Here is a 15,356-nt window from a genome sequence, read left to right as displayed (position 1 = left end):
TCACAGGTGGAATCAAAGGCAACAGAAAGTTGGCTGTTAAACATGGTGGGCAATGAGCAGAACTGATCTGCATCCTACTGAGACCAAACAGAAAGTACGTCAGCCATGTTTGTTGAACAGGACTTTTCTTGTCTCCTCGAGATTCAAATCCTCCATTCAATCCTTCACAAGGACAGGCAGGAAGGGACCTGAAGCATCTTACCTGATATGACACCAATCCCATCTTCACAGTCATAGTCGGAAAACTCACTGTCACTGATTCTCTGAGACCCTAGAGATGGAGAGAGACAGACAGACAGACAGACAGACAGACAGACAGACAGGCAGCGAGAGCGATGGAGAGAGAAGGAGAGAGAGAGAGAGTCAAGTCATTTTTATTTGTATAGCCCAATATCGGGGGGGGGGTTAAACTCTCCATGTGGTGACCTTTAAACACCTTTGTGCTGTAATCTTCCTTCTCTCTCTCCCTCTCTCTATATTGCTCTGTCTGTCTGTCTGTCTGTCTGTCTCTCTTTCAATCTTCTGCTCGCTCTCTGTCTGTCTTTCTCTCTCTCTCTGTCTGTCTCTCTCCATCTCCTGCTCGCTCTCTCTCTCACACACACACACACACACACCACAGAAAGCAGCTGGCTTTAGTGAATTTACTTGTGAGGTCAGTGAGGATGGAGTGAAACATTGTTGAGGATGCCCTGTATTAGGATTAAGAGATACAAGGCTTCCTTTGTCCCCACTGCCATTCAATTGTTAAATAGTAGATAGTACTCATCTGTTGTCTGCAGATCGCTCGTTTCCTTGGTTTGTATATTTGAACTCATTTGGTTCTCCTTGCCCTATATGTCCTGTTGTCAATTCTGCCTTCGTGTTTGTATGTTTTGTTTTTGTGTGAGTGTTTTATTATACTGGCTGCAAACTAATTTCCCCGTAAAGGACAATAAAAATACTTTGACTTTGACAATTGTTGCACATCTGGAGGTCTATCAGACCACACAGAACATGAAGTGAAACATTGTTGCACATCTGAAGGTCTATCAGACCACACAGAACATGAAGTGAAACATTGTTGCACATCTGGAGGTCTGTCAGACCACACAGAACATGAAGTGAAACATTGTTGCACATCTGGAGGTCTATCAGACTACACAGAACATGAAGTGAAACATTGTTGCACATCTGGAGGTCTATATCAGACCACACAGAACATGAAGTGAAACATTGTTGCACATCTGGAGGTCTATCAGACCACATAGAACATGAAGGTCCTAGAGAGAACTGTCCCTGTTCAAAGCTTCTTCCTCCACATGGATCATCAGCTTCAATTCACAGCTATCATTTCAATTTTGATGCAAAAAAAAACAACAAAAAAACAACAACAAAAAAACCGGATGACCCAAGCAACAGGGGAAAAAAATCCCAGAAAGAAGAAACGTCTGTTTTATGAATTATATAAATTTCTTGTCACACATTGCTAAATAGAGCTCCATTAGAGGATGGATGATTACAAAAATAATGAAAAGATATTTTTCATTTCATGGCAAGACGAAGTGGAGTTGGTCCCCGGGTGCTTCACGGCGGCTACCCACTGCTCCTAGCAACACAGCTAGGATGGGTTAATGCAGAGAAAGTATTTCCCTACAGGGATCAATAAAGTGTCTCAACAAAAAAAAAACAAGTGTTCTTGTAATGTGAGGAGATTTCCACCTGGAGGCCTGGTTCATTCAGGACAAGAAAGAGGACCTCACAGAGGCCAGCAGGGCGGGGCATAGAGACAAAGGTTTGAAACAGCCAACTCAAATACAGCATATCCATGAATTAGGAAAGGAATCTGACACCTACCAATGAAAAACATCCATGAAATGACACAAACCATCCAGGAAATGACACAAAACACCAGCCAGTGATCGAATCTCAGCACAGCAAACGGTGTGTGAACAGAGCTGGAATGTTGCTGGCAGGGGTGACACTGAACTCTGTTCAACACAGCAGCTCCACTCAACACACTCAACACACTCAGCATTGTAGCAATTAGCTTAGCAACACACTGAAAAGCCATAGAGGTTAGCATTAGCAGCTGGCTGAAACTACAGATACGGATGCATCCACCACCAAAGGTGAACACACACACACACACACACACACACACACACACACACACACACACACACACACAAGCTGAAACTACAGATACGAATGCATCCATCACCAAAGGTGAACACACACACACACACACACACACACACACACACACACGCTGAAACTACAGATACGAATGCATCTCATCACCGAAGGTGCGCGCATACACACACACACACAGAATGTTTATTACCTGAGTTATATGGGCTTTTGTCTGGCAAGACATCATAGGAAGAAAGCAGAATGTCATTAGTAATACAACAGCAGTCAAAAGTCTGTGTATATGTGTATATGTGTGTGTGTGTGTGTGTGCATGTGTGTGCGCGCGCACACGCGTGTGCGTGTACATGATTATGTGTGTGCCAGTAGTGAACTGTGACCATGGCCCTCTGACCACCCTTCCCTCATCAGCAAAAAAAGCAAACTTACGGCCTAGCTTACTGAGCTAGCTTACTCCTACCAACTACCAGCCTGGCTCACTGAGCTACCAGCCTGGCTTACTGAGCTACCAGCCTGGCTTACTGAGCTAGCTTACTCCTACCAACTACCAGCCTGGCTTACTGAGGTATCAGACTGGCTTACTGAGCTACCAGCCTGGCTTACTGAGCTAGCTTACGCCTACCAACTACCAGCCTGGCTTACTGAGCTAGCTTACTCCTACAAACTACCAGCCCGGCTTACTGAGCTACCAGCCTGGCTTGCTGAGCTAGCTTAGTCCTACCAACTACCAGCCTGGCTTACTGAGCTACCAGCCTGGCTTACTGAGCTAGCTTACTCCTACCAACTACCAGCCTGGTTTACTGAGCTACCAACCTGGCTTACTGAGCGAGCTTACGCCTACCAACTACCAGCCTGGCTTACTGAGCTAGCTTACACCTACCAACTACCAGCCTGGCCTACTGAGCTAGCTTACTCCTACCAACTACCAGCCTGGCTTACTGAGCTAGCTTACTCCTACCAATTACCAGCCTAGCTAACTAAGTTAGCTTACTCCTACCAACTACCAGCCTGGCTTACTCCTACCCACTACCAGCCTAGCTTACTGAGTCCTCTGCTGTAGTACTGCAAAACTAACCTATGACAATTCCAGCTCTAAAACCAATTTTTTGTGTGTAATTGGATTCCCGTTTCCCTTCCCTTCCCTTCCCTTCCATAGTATCCAGCCCATTACCCCACTCTTCCAAGCCATCCCGGCTGCTGCTCCACCCCCTCTGCCGATCCAGGGAGGGGCCGCAGACTACCACATGTCTCCTACGATACATGTGGAGACACCAGCCGCTTCTTTTCACCTGACAGTGAGGAACAGGCACCCCGACCGACCAGAGGAGGCGCTAGTGCAGCGACCAGGACACATACCCACATTCGACTTCCCACCTGCAGACACGGGCAATTGTGTCTGTAGGGACGCCAGACCAAGCCGGAGGCAACACGGGGATTCGAACCGGCGATCCCTGTGTTGGTAGACAATGGAATAGACCACTACGCTACCTGGACGCCCCTTCTGAAACTAAAATTAAGACGGCAGACCAGCCTTAAGCGATGCAATAAGCAAACAGCACGGAGAGAGTGAGCGTTATCACTAAAAAAAACAAAACAAAACAAAAAATCATTTCTTAACAAAATTCAAATCCTCCTTACAAATAATCACATCATCACACAAGCTGTTTGTGCACTTCAGTGGAATATGGTGACAACAGTCCCAGGTGCAAAATTATGTCCAAAACGCATGACACTCACCCCACACAAAACCCAACAAGAATTCACGAAAGCCTACACACCATGACAGCGCACACACAGCCAAGCAACCATTAGAGACATTAACCATCATCCTGGACAAAACTCTGAAAGTAGATGCAACCAAGACCATAAAGACCATGATGTAAGTCGTGTGTCAGGCATGCCAAGAAGCTTTTGGTGTGAAGGAAGGAAAAACTTCCAAGTCACCAGCAGGTCACAGTAGGAGGCAGCGCCAGATCATAGAATTGCGCAAAGAACTAAGGATGCTCAAGAAAAGGTGGCAGAAAGCAGACGATGGGGAAAAAGCAGTCCTGAACCAACTAAGCTCAGAACTGCAAAAAAACCTACTCCGGCTTCGCAAGACAGAGACAATCCAGAAAAAAAACAGAGAGAGAAGTGACCCCTTCTGATTCACAGCTGACCTCCTCGGAAAGCCTAAAAGCGGGAGACCGATATATTCTAAGGAAGAAGTGGAGGGTAGTGTAGCAGCAGCATATGGCGACCCAGCAGAGACATTCCACTGGGAGACTGTCCTTTCCAGCTGCCAACACTCAAGCCACACACCCCATTCAACATGGCAGATTTCACTCCTGATGAAGTAAGGGCAGTACTGGAGAAAGCTCGAGCAGGTTCTGCTCCAGGACCATCTGGTACCACTTACAAGGTCTACAAAAACTGCCCACGGCTACTGAAGAGGCTATCGAAGCTTTTGCGGGGGGGAAAAACAGGAACCCTGGCTCTGGACACTAGCTGAGGGCTTCTTTGTCCCTAAAAAAACTGAACTCATTAGGACTTGACCAGTTTCGAGATATCTCTCTGCTAGACATTGAAGGGAAAATATTCTGGTCCATTATTGCTAAAAGACTAACATCTTACCTACTCGCCAATGAGTGCATTGACACAAGTGTCCAGAAAGGAGGAGTCCTGGGGTACTCAGGATGTCTGGAGCATACATCAGTGATCAGCCGGGTCATCAAGGAAGCAAAGAGCAACACCAACAAACTCTCAGTCATATGGTTAGACCTCGCCAATGCCTACCCAAGTGTACCACACCAGCTGATCCAAAATGCATTGGAGTACTACCAAATACCATCAGAAGTAGTCAAGCTTGTGATGTCACATATGGATTTGTTGATTTGCTGTAAATGACCTTCCTTGTGGGAAATTTCACCACCAAACGGCAGAGGCTTGAGAAGATCATCATTGCAGGATGCACAATATCGGTCATCCTGGTAGTGGCTGCAATGAACCTACTTCTAAAGGCAGGAGGAATGCAATGTAGAGGGCCAAAAGCGGATGATGGAATAAGACATCCGGCCTCCAGAGCATTCATGGTGATTTAACTGTGATGACTCCGTCTATCCAAGGAACACAGTGGATTCTAAGCTCGCTGGAGAAGATGGCTACATAGTCTCGGATGCATTTCAACCCAGGTAAATCTAGGAGCCTAAGTATCCTGAAAGGAAAGCTGACAAAAAAAAAACTTTATTATTCAAGGGGCTGAGATTCCAACGATTCAAGAACAAGGAATCCGATGCCTTGGAAAAATTACGACAGCACCCCCGAAGGACTGCGGCAACCTCAGACACCATCGCTAAACTAAACATCTGGCTCAAGGTAATTGACAACAACCAGCTGCTTGGAAGGTTTAAGGTGTGGTGCTTCCAGTATGATTTTTTTTTGGTATGATGCCATACCGAAATTGCAATTTCGGTATGGCATCATACCGAAATTGCAATGGCCATTCCTGCTATATGACTTCCCCATGACTCAAGTGGAATGCCAACTTTTCATTAAAAGTTAGTCTTGAAACAGCGTGGATAACAAATTCGCAATGGTGTCCTGCTCACTAGTGGTAACATTACGGCTTCCATCGTGAACCAACAGGCTAACTAGCTAGTTTATCTACGTTTGTTTTTTGTTTTTGTTTTTTGCTAGCTTGTAATTTGTGGGGGTTTTTTCCAACTTTACTGGCATATATAAGTGACAATACAAAACAAATGTGAATCATGCCATTTCATACAAAGGCAAGATAAACATCACTACATTGAAAAGTGTGTAAGCAGATAATAAAAATACAATACATGAATAAGATATATATAAGAAGGGGGCGCTGCTGAGCAGGCTTGATGTAGGACGTGTTTTGCAGGTGCTCCGCCGAAATGTGACTTAATTTATACTTTTTTGCACTATTTTACACTTTTGTAGCTTTTCGAGCTTTACTTTTGCAGCTACTTGCTTTAAGCGATTTTTTTTCGACTGAGGACGATCTATGATGGCAAACAGAGGGAAATCCGACGCTCCCAAACCAGGACGCGGCAACAGGCCTCGGCCTTCTCCTGAGCCAGAACCCCAGCAGCAGCAGCCAGATGCTAATGAAGCCCTGCTAATGAATATGAGACAGGTGATGGACGAAATGCGCTCCGATATCATCAGTAACTGTGACTCCATCGTCTCGGGTGCTGTCAAATGAGAGATTACGGCGGCTCTGGAGTCAATCGAAGCTAAACTGGCCTCTCAGACGGAGACTATAACGGACCTCGAGCGTTCGGCTAACGACCACGATAGCAGGCTAGCCGACCTTCAAGCTAATGTTAGCATGCCTAACACCCTGGTCGACTCTCGCTCGCCAGGAAAGGCGAGGACCTGGAGGAGCGGTCAAGATGGAATAATGTACGCCTGGTGGGCCTGTCTGAGGGTCTGGAAGACCTATTGGGACTTGATGACAAACCTGTACTGGATCGGGCCCATCGTACCCTCCGTGCAAGGCCCAAAGATGGAGAACCTCCACGTCCGCTTGTTATTCGGGTTAACCTGTTTCAAGTTCGGAACCAGATTCTGCGACGCGCCGGGGAAGCCTCTCCTCTCTCCTACAATGGCGGGAGGATCTCGATTTCCCCGGATTTCACTCCAGCGGTGGCCAAGAAACGGGCCGCCTCTGCCAAAGTGAAGAAGGAGCTCCACTCTTGCCCAAACATCAAGTCTGCTCTTCTCTACCCGGCAACACTTGGCATTACCTTACCCAGCGGACAAGCTCACAGGTCTGATGGCCCTGCCTTGGCATCAGATTTGTTGAGAAAAACATTAAAAAAGTTGTCGATCCTGATGCAGTTTATTTTTTTATTTTTTTAAATGTATTTCTGATTTTTCCCTTTTTTTCTCCCAATTTAGTGGCCGATTGATCCCTAATTTTAATTCAAACACCCACCCTCGTATTGCATGCGTTCGCCAACTGCATCTCTCCGGCCGGCAGTCTCGAAGGAGACGCCTCCCCACTTTCGTGACTAGGCGAATCCAAGCCGAACCACTGTTTTTCCGACACACACAGAGACGCATTCACATGATGAACACAAGCCGACTCCGCCCCCCTCCCGAAGACAGCGTTGCCAATGATTGCTGCTTCATCGAGTCCGGCCATAGTCGGATCTGACGAGACCGGGGCGCGAACCCCAGTCCCCAGTGGGCAACTGCATCGACACCAAGCCGATGCTTAGACCGCTACGCCACCGCGGACTTGATCCTGATGCAGTTTAGCTGACATGCTAACTGGCTAGCTGGTTAGCCGCTACTGCCAGTCAATAAGACTACATTTCCCACAGTGCCTTGCTTCAGGGACGTTAGATTGCCTACTGTTAGAGACCAGTCTATGCTAGAGACTGATGTTACCACTGTTTTCTGTTCACTTTTTGCTGTTTTTTTTATCTCAAGTTGTTTACAGTTAAAACTTGAATACACGTTTGCTGTTTAATTATGCATGAATACTTCAACCTCGATGTTTTAACAACAGGAGTCACTTTCATGTTAAGCTTGTTTGATGCTGCAAATTCATGCTGCTTGTCTACTTTTTCTAGGGTGGAATAGTTACATGTAGCTGCTTAGACCATACATATTTACATTATTAGGCTATAAGCCTGTTTATTATTGTATATTTGTATTGTTTCCTTAAAATGTCACATTTTCTTGGTGGACGCCAAGTAGTGTTTGGTGGTTTTTATCAGAGCTGCTAGGAGGCGTGATAGTTTGTGTGTTTTTTGGGGTCAAGTTGCACGCATCCCGTTTGGGGGGATGCTTTTGCCAGTGGGTGGGTGGAAGGGCTTTTGGTTTTGGTTCGGTTTTGTTTTTCGTTTTTGTTCTTGGTCCTCTCTTTTCTTTTTTCCCCATCAGTCAGGCATTTGTTTTCAGTGTTATGCTCTACTGCTGTCACACTACCCTTGTATATAGCACTGTATATGCTTAGTCATGTCTCATACTAATTTAAAAGTGCCTTCATATGGGGGGGGGCATTAAATTTGTTAGTTTTAACTGTGAAGGACTCAATAACCCCACAAAACGTAGCAAGGTGTTGCATCATCTTCGCACTCTCGGTGCTCAGGTGATCTTTTTACAAGAAACCCATCTTAAAGCTTCTGATCATGCCAGATTGAAAAGGGAATGGGTGGGTCAGATATACCATTCTACATTCCAGGGCAAATCATGGGGGTTGCCATTCTGCTGCATAAATCTGTTCCATTTATTTATTCATCTGTTATTTCTGATCCAAATGGTAGATTCTTTATTGTTACTGGCCAAATACATAACACTCACTTGATTTTGGCAAATGTAGTATATGCTCCAAATTATGACGATGAGGCCTTTTTTAAACAGCTCTTCTCAACTCTCCCTGATATGTCTTCACACTGTTTGATTTTAGGAGGTGACTTTAATTGCTGGCTCAATCCTCAGTTGGACCGCTCCTCCTCTAAGGTTTGCTCACCTTCGAAATCTGCCAAAGTAATCCAGTCTTTCATGGAAGAGTTTGCAGTTCCTGATGCCTGGCGCTTTTGCAACCCCTCTAAAAGGGAATATTCTTTCTTCTCCCATGTGCATCACACTTTCACCCGTATTGACTTTTTCTTGGTTGATAATAGACTACTTTCATCTGTGTCCGACTGTAAATACAATGCTATTGTTATATCTGACCATGCTCCAATCTCAATGAAAATATTTTTTTAAAACATAATCAACACGCACTCACCATGGCGTCTTAATACACGCTTACTATCGAAATTTGTTAACTTTGTTTCACAACAGATTGACTTTTTTGTGAGTGTAAACAAAACACCTGATGTGTCTGCTTCTTTGCTGTGGGAGACATTAAAGGCATATATTAGGGGGGAAATAATGTCTTATTCAAGACAGGAGAGAAAAGTTAGAGAGGAAAAATTATCTAGGCTGGCAAAGAGTATTTCTCAACTTGATCACTCCCCAGATATTTACAAGGAACGTCTCTCCTTACAAGCTGAGTACGATGCCCTCATGACTCATCGCACTACTGAGCTCTTGCTCCAGTCGAGATCCCGGTTCTATGAACATGGTGATAAGGCCAGCAAGCTACTATCACACCAGTTGCGCCAAATGGCTACATCGTGTCACATTTCTCAGATCCAAACAGATTCAGGTAAAACTACTGACCCTTTAGAAATTAATAATATTTTTAAGGAATTTTATATATCTCTTTACTCTTCTGATCAAGGTCCATCTCCTCCTAATTATGATACCTTCTTTGAAAATCAAGACATTCCCTCTATTAGTCTATCAGACGTGGAAGTATTAAAGAATTCAATTACTATTTCAGAACTTCACGCAGCTGCTACATCTCTGCAATATGGGAAGTGCCCAGGCCCAGATGGTTTTCTGTCTGAATTTTATAAGAAGTTTTGGCACAAGTTGGCCCCTTTACTATTAGATATGTTTAACGAATCACTTGTCGCTGGACGTCTTCCTCAAACTCTTAATCAAGCCTCTATTTCTCTCCTCTTGAAAAAAGACAAAGATCCCTTTGCTTGCTGCTCTTATCGCCCAATAAGTTTACTGAATGCTGACTTTAAATTGTTACCCAAATTACTAGCACTATGCCTTGAATCTGTTCTCCCTTCTATAATTTCTCAAGATCAAACAGGATTTATTCGAAATAGGCATTCATTCTCTAATCTTAGATGTTTGTTCAATGTAATTTATAATACTCCGCCTTCTGACACTCAAGAGGCTTTGATATCTTTAGATGCCGAGAAGGCGTTCGATAGAATGGAGTGGAATTATCTTTTCTTAACTTTAGCGAAATTTGGAAAAAACTTTATTTCATGAATTCGGTTACTCTATTCTTCTCCACATGCTTCAATCAGGACGAATAATATTAACTCTGACTACTTTCGCCTTTTCCGCTCTACAAGACAGGGCTGCCCCTTAAGTCCTTTATTATTTGCTATTGCCATTGAACCCCTTTCAGTAGCGCTCCAATCCAATCCCCATATTACAGGCATAGTAAGAAATGGCATGGAACTGAAAGCCTCGCTTTACGCGGATGATCTCCTTTTATACGTTTCTGGCTTGCCCACCTCTGTCCCTGCTATACTCGCCAATCTTCAGTCGTTTAGCCTGATATCGGGATACAAACTGAATTTGAGCAAAAGTGAAATATTTCCTATTAATACCGCCGCTAAAGATTATCCCTTGCATACTCTACCCTTTAAGATTGCCCAACACAGTTTCACATATTTGGGAATTAAAGTCACGCAAAAAATGGAGGATCTTTATAAAGCAAATTTTACCCCCTTTGCTGATCCTAATTAAAGGGGATTTGGATCGCTGGCCCGTTCTTAATCTTTCTTTATTGCACGAGTCAATACGGCCAAAATGAATATTCTCCCACGCTTTTCCTATCTATTTCAATGTATACCTCCTCAGACGTTTTTCCACAAAGTGGACAGCATGATCCTGGAGTTTGTATGGAATAAGAAAGTTCCTAGAATGCGTAAGCAATATATACAAAGGCCTAAACTGCTCGGTGGCATGGCACTGCCTAACTTTAGATTTTATTATTGGGCTTCCAATATAAGAATTTTTAAATCCTGGCTTCAACTTGAGGCCTCTCAACCCCCTCCTGCATGGCTTATCATAGAATCCAATTCGGCTAAACCTGCGTCGTTAAAAGCTTTGCTACACTCCCCTATCCATTCCTCCACATCTCCATATACTAAGAATGTAATTCTTAAAACATCTCTTAGAATCTGGGTTCAGTTTAAGCGCTTCTTTGGCCTACAGACTTTTTCTACCTATGCTCCACTAGCCGCCAATCATGTTTTCCCTCCTTCCCTGATGGATAGTGTCTTTTTACGGTGGGAAAGGCTTGGCATCAACACCTTTAAAGACTTGTATATTGATAATGTTTTTGCCTATTTTCAGCAATTGTCAGACAAATTTTCACTTCCTAAGCATCATTTTTTTCAGACATCTGCAGGTCCGGAGCTTTGCTCATAATATGTTTCCTATATTTCCCCACCTACCTAATGATTCTGTTCTAGATAGTTTCCTGACACCAATCCCAACCTTAAAAGGCTCCATCTCATATATTTATAACCACATTTATCTTTTATGTCCAAACTCCTTAAATTCCATTAAGATGTTATGGGAGAAGGATTTAGGGGAGGCAATATCAGAGGAAATTTGGGCGGAGATTTTAAAACGAGTTCATAAATCCTCTATTTGCGCGAGGCATAGCCTTATTCAGTGTAAATTGGTTCATCGCACTTATTATACTAATGCCCGTTTGTCAAAGTTCTATGATGGGGTGTCCCCTGCATGCAACAGATGCCAGCATTCACCTGCGGATCTTATACATATGCTCTGGCTTTGCCCATCTTTGCATAAATATTGGACAGAAGTTTTTAATATAATTCCTGTAATAAGTGGGGAAAAGTTGAACCTGACGCTTTTGGTGCATTATTTGGAGTCTTTCCTATGTTACCAACTATCTCTGCAGTTAAAAAAGACCTCCTGGCTTTACCACTTTCTTGGCAAGGAGACTAATAGTAATTAAATGGAAGACACAGGTGTCACCTTCTTATTTTCACTGGGCTCGAGACGTTCTCTATTTTCTCAAATTAGAAAAACTTCCCGGACTGATAAACTTTTTTATGGTTTACAGTGCTACTGATGCGGGGCTGGGTGCAGTTTAACTGCTGTTATACCAATGTATTGTGGCGTGCGTGGGTGGGTGGACGCGTTGGTCCTTGGCTGGTGGGTCGGGCCCTTTAGTCGGGGCGCTGGCCCGTGTCTCCCGCTCCGCGGGCGGCAGCATTGGCCGGTCAGCTGGGGGGTCCGGCCTGTTGGTCGGGGGCCGGCGTGTCTGCTTGTCCGTGCGCGTTACAGTATTGTCTAGTAGGGACACCACTGTTTGCTGACTGATGTTTTGTTTTTGGGTTTTTTTTCCCCCCTCCTCTCTTTTGGCTGCTTTTTAGTTTTAGTTTTAATTTTTTTTGTTTTTTCCTTTTTTATTGTTATTTTCAGTTTATTTTCTGAGGCAGTAATGCTGTTTTTGTGTATAACATTTTTGATTGTCACTTTTTTACAGTATTTTGATAATAGAGAAGTTTATCGTATATGTACATATACATATATATTTATACCTGTTTTGGATAAAAAAAATTGTAATGCACTGGTGGCACACTTGTATTTTCATGTAAAACTTAATAAACAAAGTAAAAAAAAAAATATATATATATATATACACTACCGTTCAAAAGTTTGGGATCACCCAAACAATTTTGTGTTTTCCATGAAAAGTCACACTTATTCACCACCATATGTTGTGAAATGAATAGAAAATAGAGTCAAGACATTGACAAGGTTAGAAATAATTATTTGTATTTGAAATAAGATTTTTTTTACATCAAACTTTGCTTTCGTCAAAGAATCCTCCATTTGCAGCAATTACAGCATTGCAGACCTTTGGCATTCTAGCTGTTAATTTGTTGAGGTAATCTGGAGAAATTGCACCCCACGCTTCCAGAAGCAGCTCCCACAAGTTGGATTGGTTGGATGGGCACTTCTTGCGTACCATACGGTCAAGCTGCTCCCACAACAGCTCAATGGGGTTCAGATCTGGTGACTGCGCTGGCCACTCCATTACCGATAGAATACCAGCTGCCTGCTTCTGCTCTAAATAATTCTTGCACAATTTGGAGGTGTGTTTAGGGTCATTGTCCTGTTGTAGGATGAAATTGGCTCCAATCAAGCGCTGTCCACTGGGTATGGCATGGCGTTGCAAAATGGAGTGATAGCCTTCCTTATTCAGAATCCCTTTTACCCTGTACAAATCTCCCACCTTACCAGCACCAAAGCAACCCCAGACCATCACATTACCTCCACCATGCTTAACAGATGACGTCAGGCATTCTTCCAGCATCTTTTCATTTGTTCTGTGTCTCACAAACGTTCTTCTTTGTGATCCAAACACCTCAAACTTGGATTCATCCGTCCACAACACTTTTTTCCAGTCTTCCTCTGTCCAATGTCTGTGTTCTTTTGCCCATCTTAATCTTTTTCTTTTATTGGTCAGTCTCAGATATGGCTTTTTCTTTGCCACTCTGCCCTGAAGCCCAGAATCCCGCAGCCGCCTCTTCACTGTAGATGTTGACACTGGTGTTTTGCGGGTACTATTTAATGAAGATGCCAGTTGGGGACCTGTGAGGCGTCTGTTTCTCAAACTAGAGACTCTAATGTACTTATCTTCTTGCTCAGTTGTGCAATGCGGCCTCCCACTTCTTTTTCTACTCTGGTTAGAGCCTGTTTGTGCTGTCCTCTGAAGGGAGTAGTACACACCGGTGTAGGAAATCTTCAATTTCTTAGCAATTTCTCGCATGGAATAGCCTTCATTTCTAAGAACAAGAATAGACTGTCGAGTTTCAGATGAAAGTTCTCTTTTTCTGGCCATTTTGAGCGTTTAATTGACCCCACAAATGTGATGCTCCAGAAACTCAATCTGCTCAAAGGAAGGTCAGTTTTGTAGCTTCTGTAACGAGCTAAACTGTTTTCAGATGTGTGAACATGATTGCACAAGGGTTTTCTAATCATCAATTAGCCTTCTGAGCCAATGAGCAAACACATTGTACCATTAGAACCACTGGAGTGATAGTTGCTTGAAATGGGCCTCTATACACCTATGTAGATATTGCACCAAAAACCAGACATTTCCAGCTAGAATAGTCATTTACCACATTAGCAATGTATAGAGTGTATTTCTTTAAAGTTAAGACTAGTTTAAAGTTATATTCATTGAAAAGTACAGTGCTTTTCCTTCAAAAATATGGACATTTCAATGTGATCCCAAACTTTTGAGCGGTAGTGTATATATATATATGAAGAAGAAAAAAAAGGGAGATGAGAAAAAAATTTTAAATAACAAGGGTCAGAGGTTATTATGCCAAAAGACTCGTAATGTTTCAGGGATAGCTCATTGTTTTTGTTATTTACGATTTTTAATGATTTAATAAGATAATTTAATTCAATCAAAAATACATTAAATTTTGGAATAGATTTCCGGTATCTGTTTTCATGTATAAAAAAAACTTGCCACACAGAATAAAGACATTAATAACATATTCAATCGAATGGTTCTCATGGGTAAAGTAGCAGATTACATTTTTCATTGTAAATACATTAATTTCCTTCAGAAAAAAACTGAAGTGCTGATTAAAGCCATGCCAAAAAGCTTGAATAAATTCGCATTCATGAAATACATGTGAAATAGTTTCCTCATCTTTCCCACAAAAATTACATCTTCCAAATCTAAGTATTTAGCTAGTAATTTGTTACATGGGTATAGTTTATGTAGAATTTAAGTGAATCTCTTTGGATTTATTAGGGATACAGAATTTATATGGTAATAACCAGGCTTTTTTCCAATCTATGTCCGGAATTAAAGCATTCCAAAAGAACTCATTCTGCCAAAAAGCACCACAGGAGGTCATTCCTGCCCGTGGCCATCAAACTTTACAACTCCTCTCTCAGACTCAGACTGTCAGACATTCTGAGTTAATGGTCACTGGATTGGCCTGTCAGGTTTTGTTGTGCTGCTTGTTGTGTGCTGCGGTAGTGCAGTATAGATAGGCTGTTATGTGCACCATGCTTGTTGATATATTTTGTTCTTATTTCTATTTCTTATTTTAGCTTTATTTCCATTTATTTCTGTTTCTATTTTCTTATCTTGTATCTTGTTAGTTTTTAGTTATTAGAACGTGAGTGTCTACAATAGAACCCAATTTCCCCTCGGGGATGAATAAAGTATTCTGATTCTGACTCTGATTCCCTCTGGAAGATATCTTGTTTTTTGAGTGAAATACATTTCTAATAAATCTACTATTGCATTTTTTTATCAAGTAAGGTACATCCTTCTAAAACTACATTTGATTCCAACCTATTGTCGTTTCCAAAGCATACTAGGTGAGATCTTACTAGCTGAATAATTCCTGCAGGAACAGCCTTATATATGGAATTAAATTCTCTAGCATGTACAGGGAACTGATGTTTCTAAAAACGTATAATATACAAGTATATTCCCGTTTTTGTCAAATAAATCCGTTACTTAAGAGATTCCCTTTTCATGCCACGAAGAGAAACGTATAGATTTTTCTTAATAGTAACGTCTTCATCGTTCCACAAGAGGGTTTGGG

At 42.6% G+C, this 15,356-nt stretch overlaps 1 protein-coding gene across 1 annotated transcript in view; it reads right to left on the bottom strand.

Moving 5' to 3' along the window:
• rims2b (regulating synaptic membrane exocytosis 2b) overlaps nucleotides 1-15,356 on the bottom strand; it is a 214,459-nt gene that overhangs the window by 112,921 nt on the left and 86,182 nt on the right. The window contains exon 15 of the mRNA XM_056298085.1: nucleotides 203-271. Coding sequence (XP_056154060.1) covers nucleotides 203-271 — 69 coding nt within the window. The remainder of the gene's footprint in view (nucleotides 1-202; nucleotides 272-15,356) is intronic.

The sequence above is a fragment of the Lampris incognitus genome, chromosome 18 (assembly GCF_029633865.1).
Source record: "Lampris incognitus isolate fLamInc1 chromosome 18, fLamInc1.hap2, whole genome shotgun sequence".
NCBI lineage: Eukaryota > Metazoa > Chordata > Actinopteri > Lampriformes > Lampridae > Lampris > Lampris incognitus.
The sequence above is the reverse complement of the archived record's forward strand: the minus strand, read 5'-3'. Positions and strand labels throughout refer to the sequence as shown.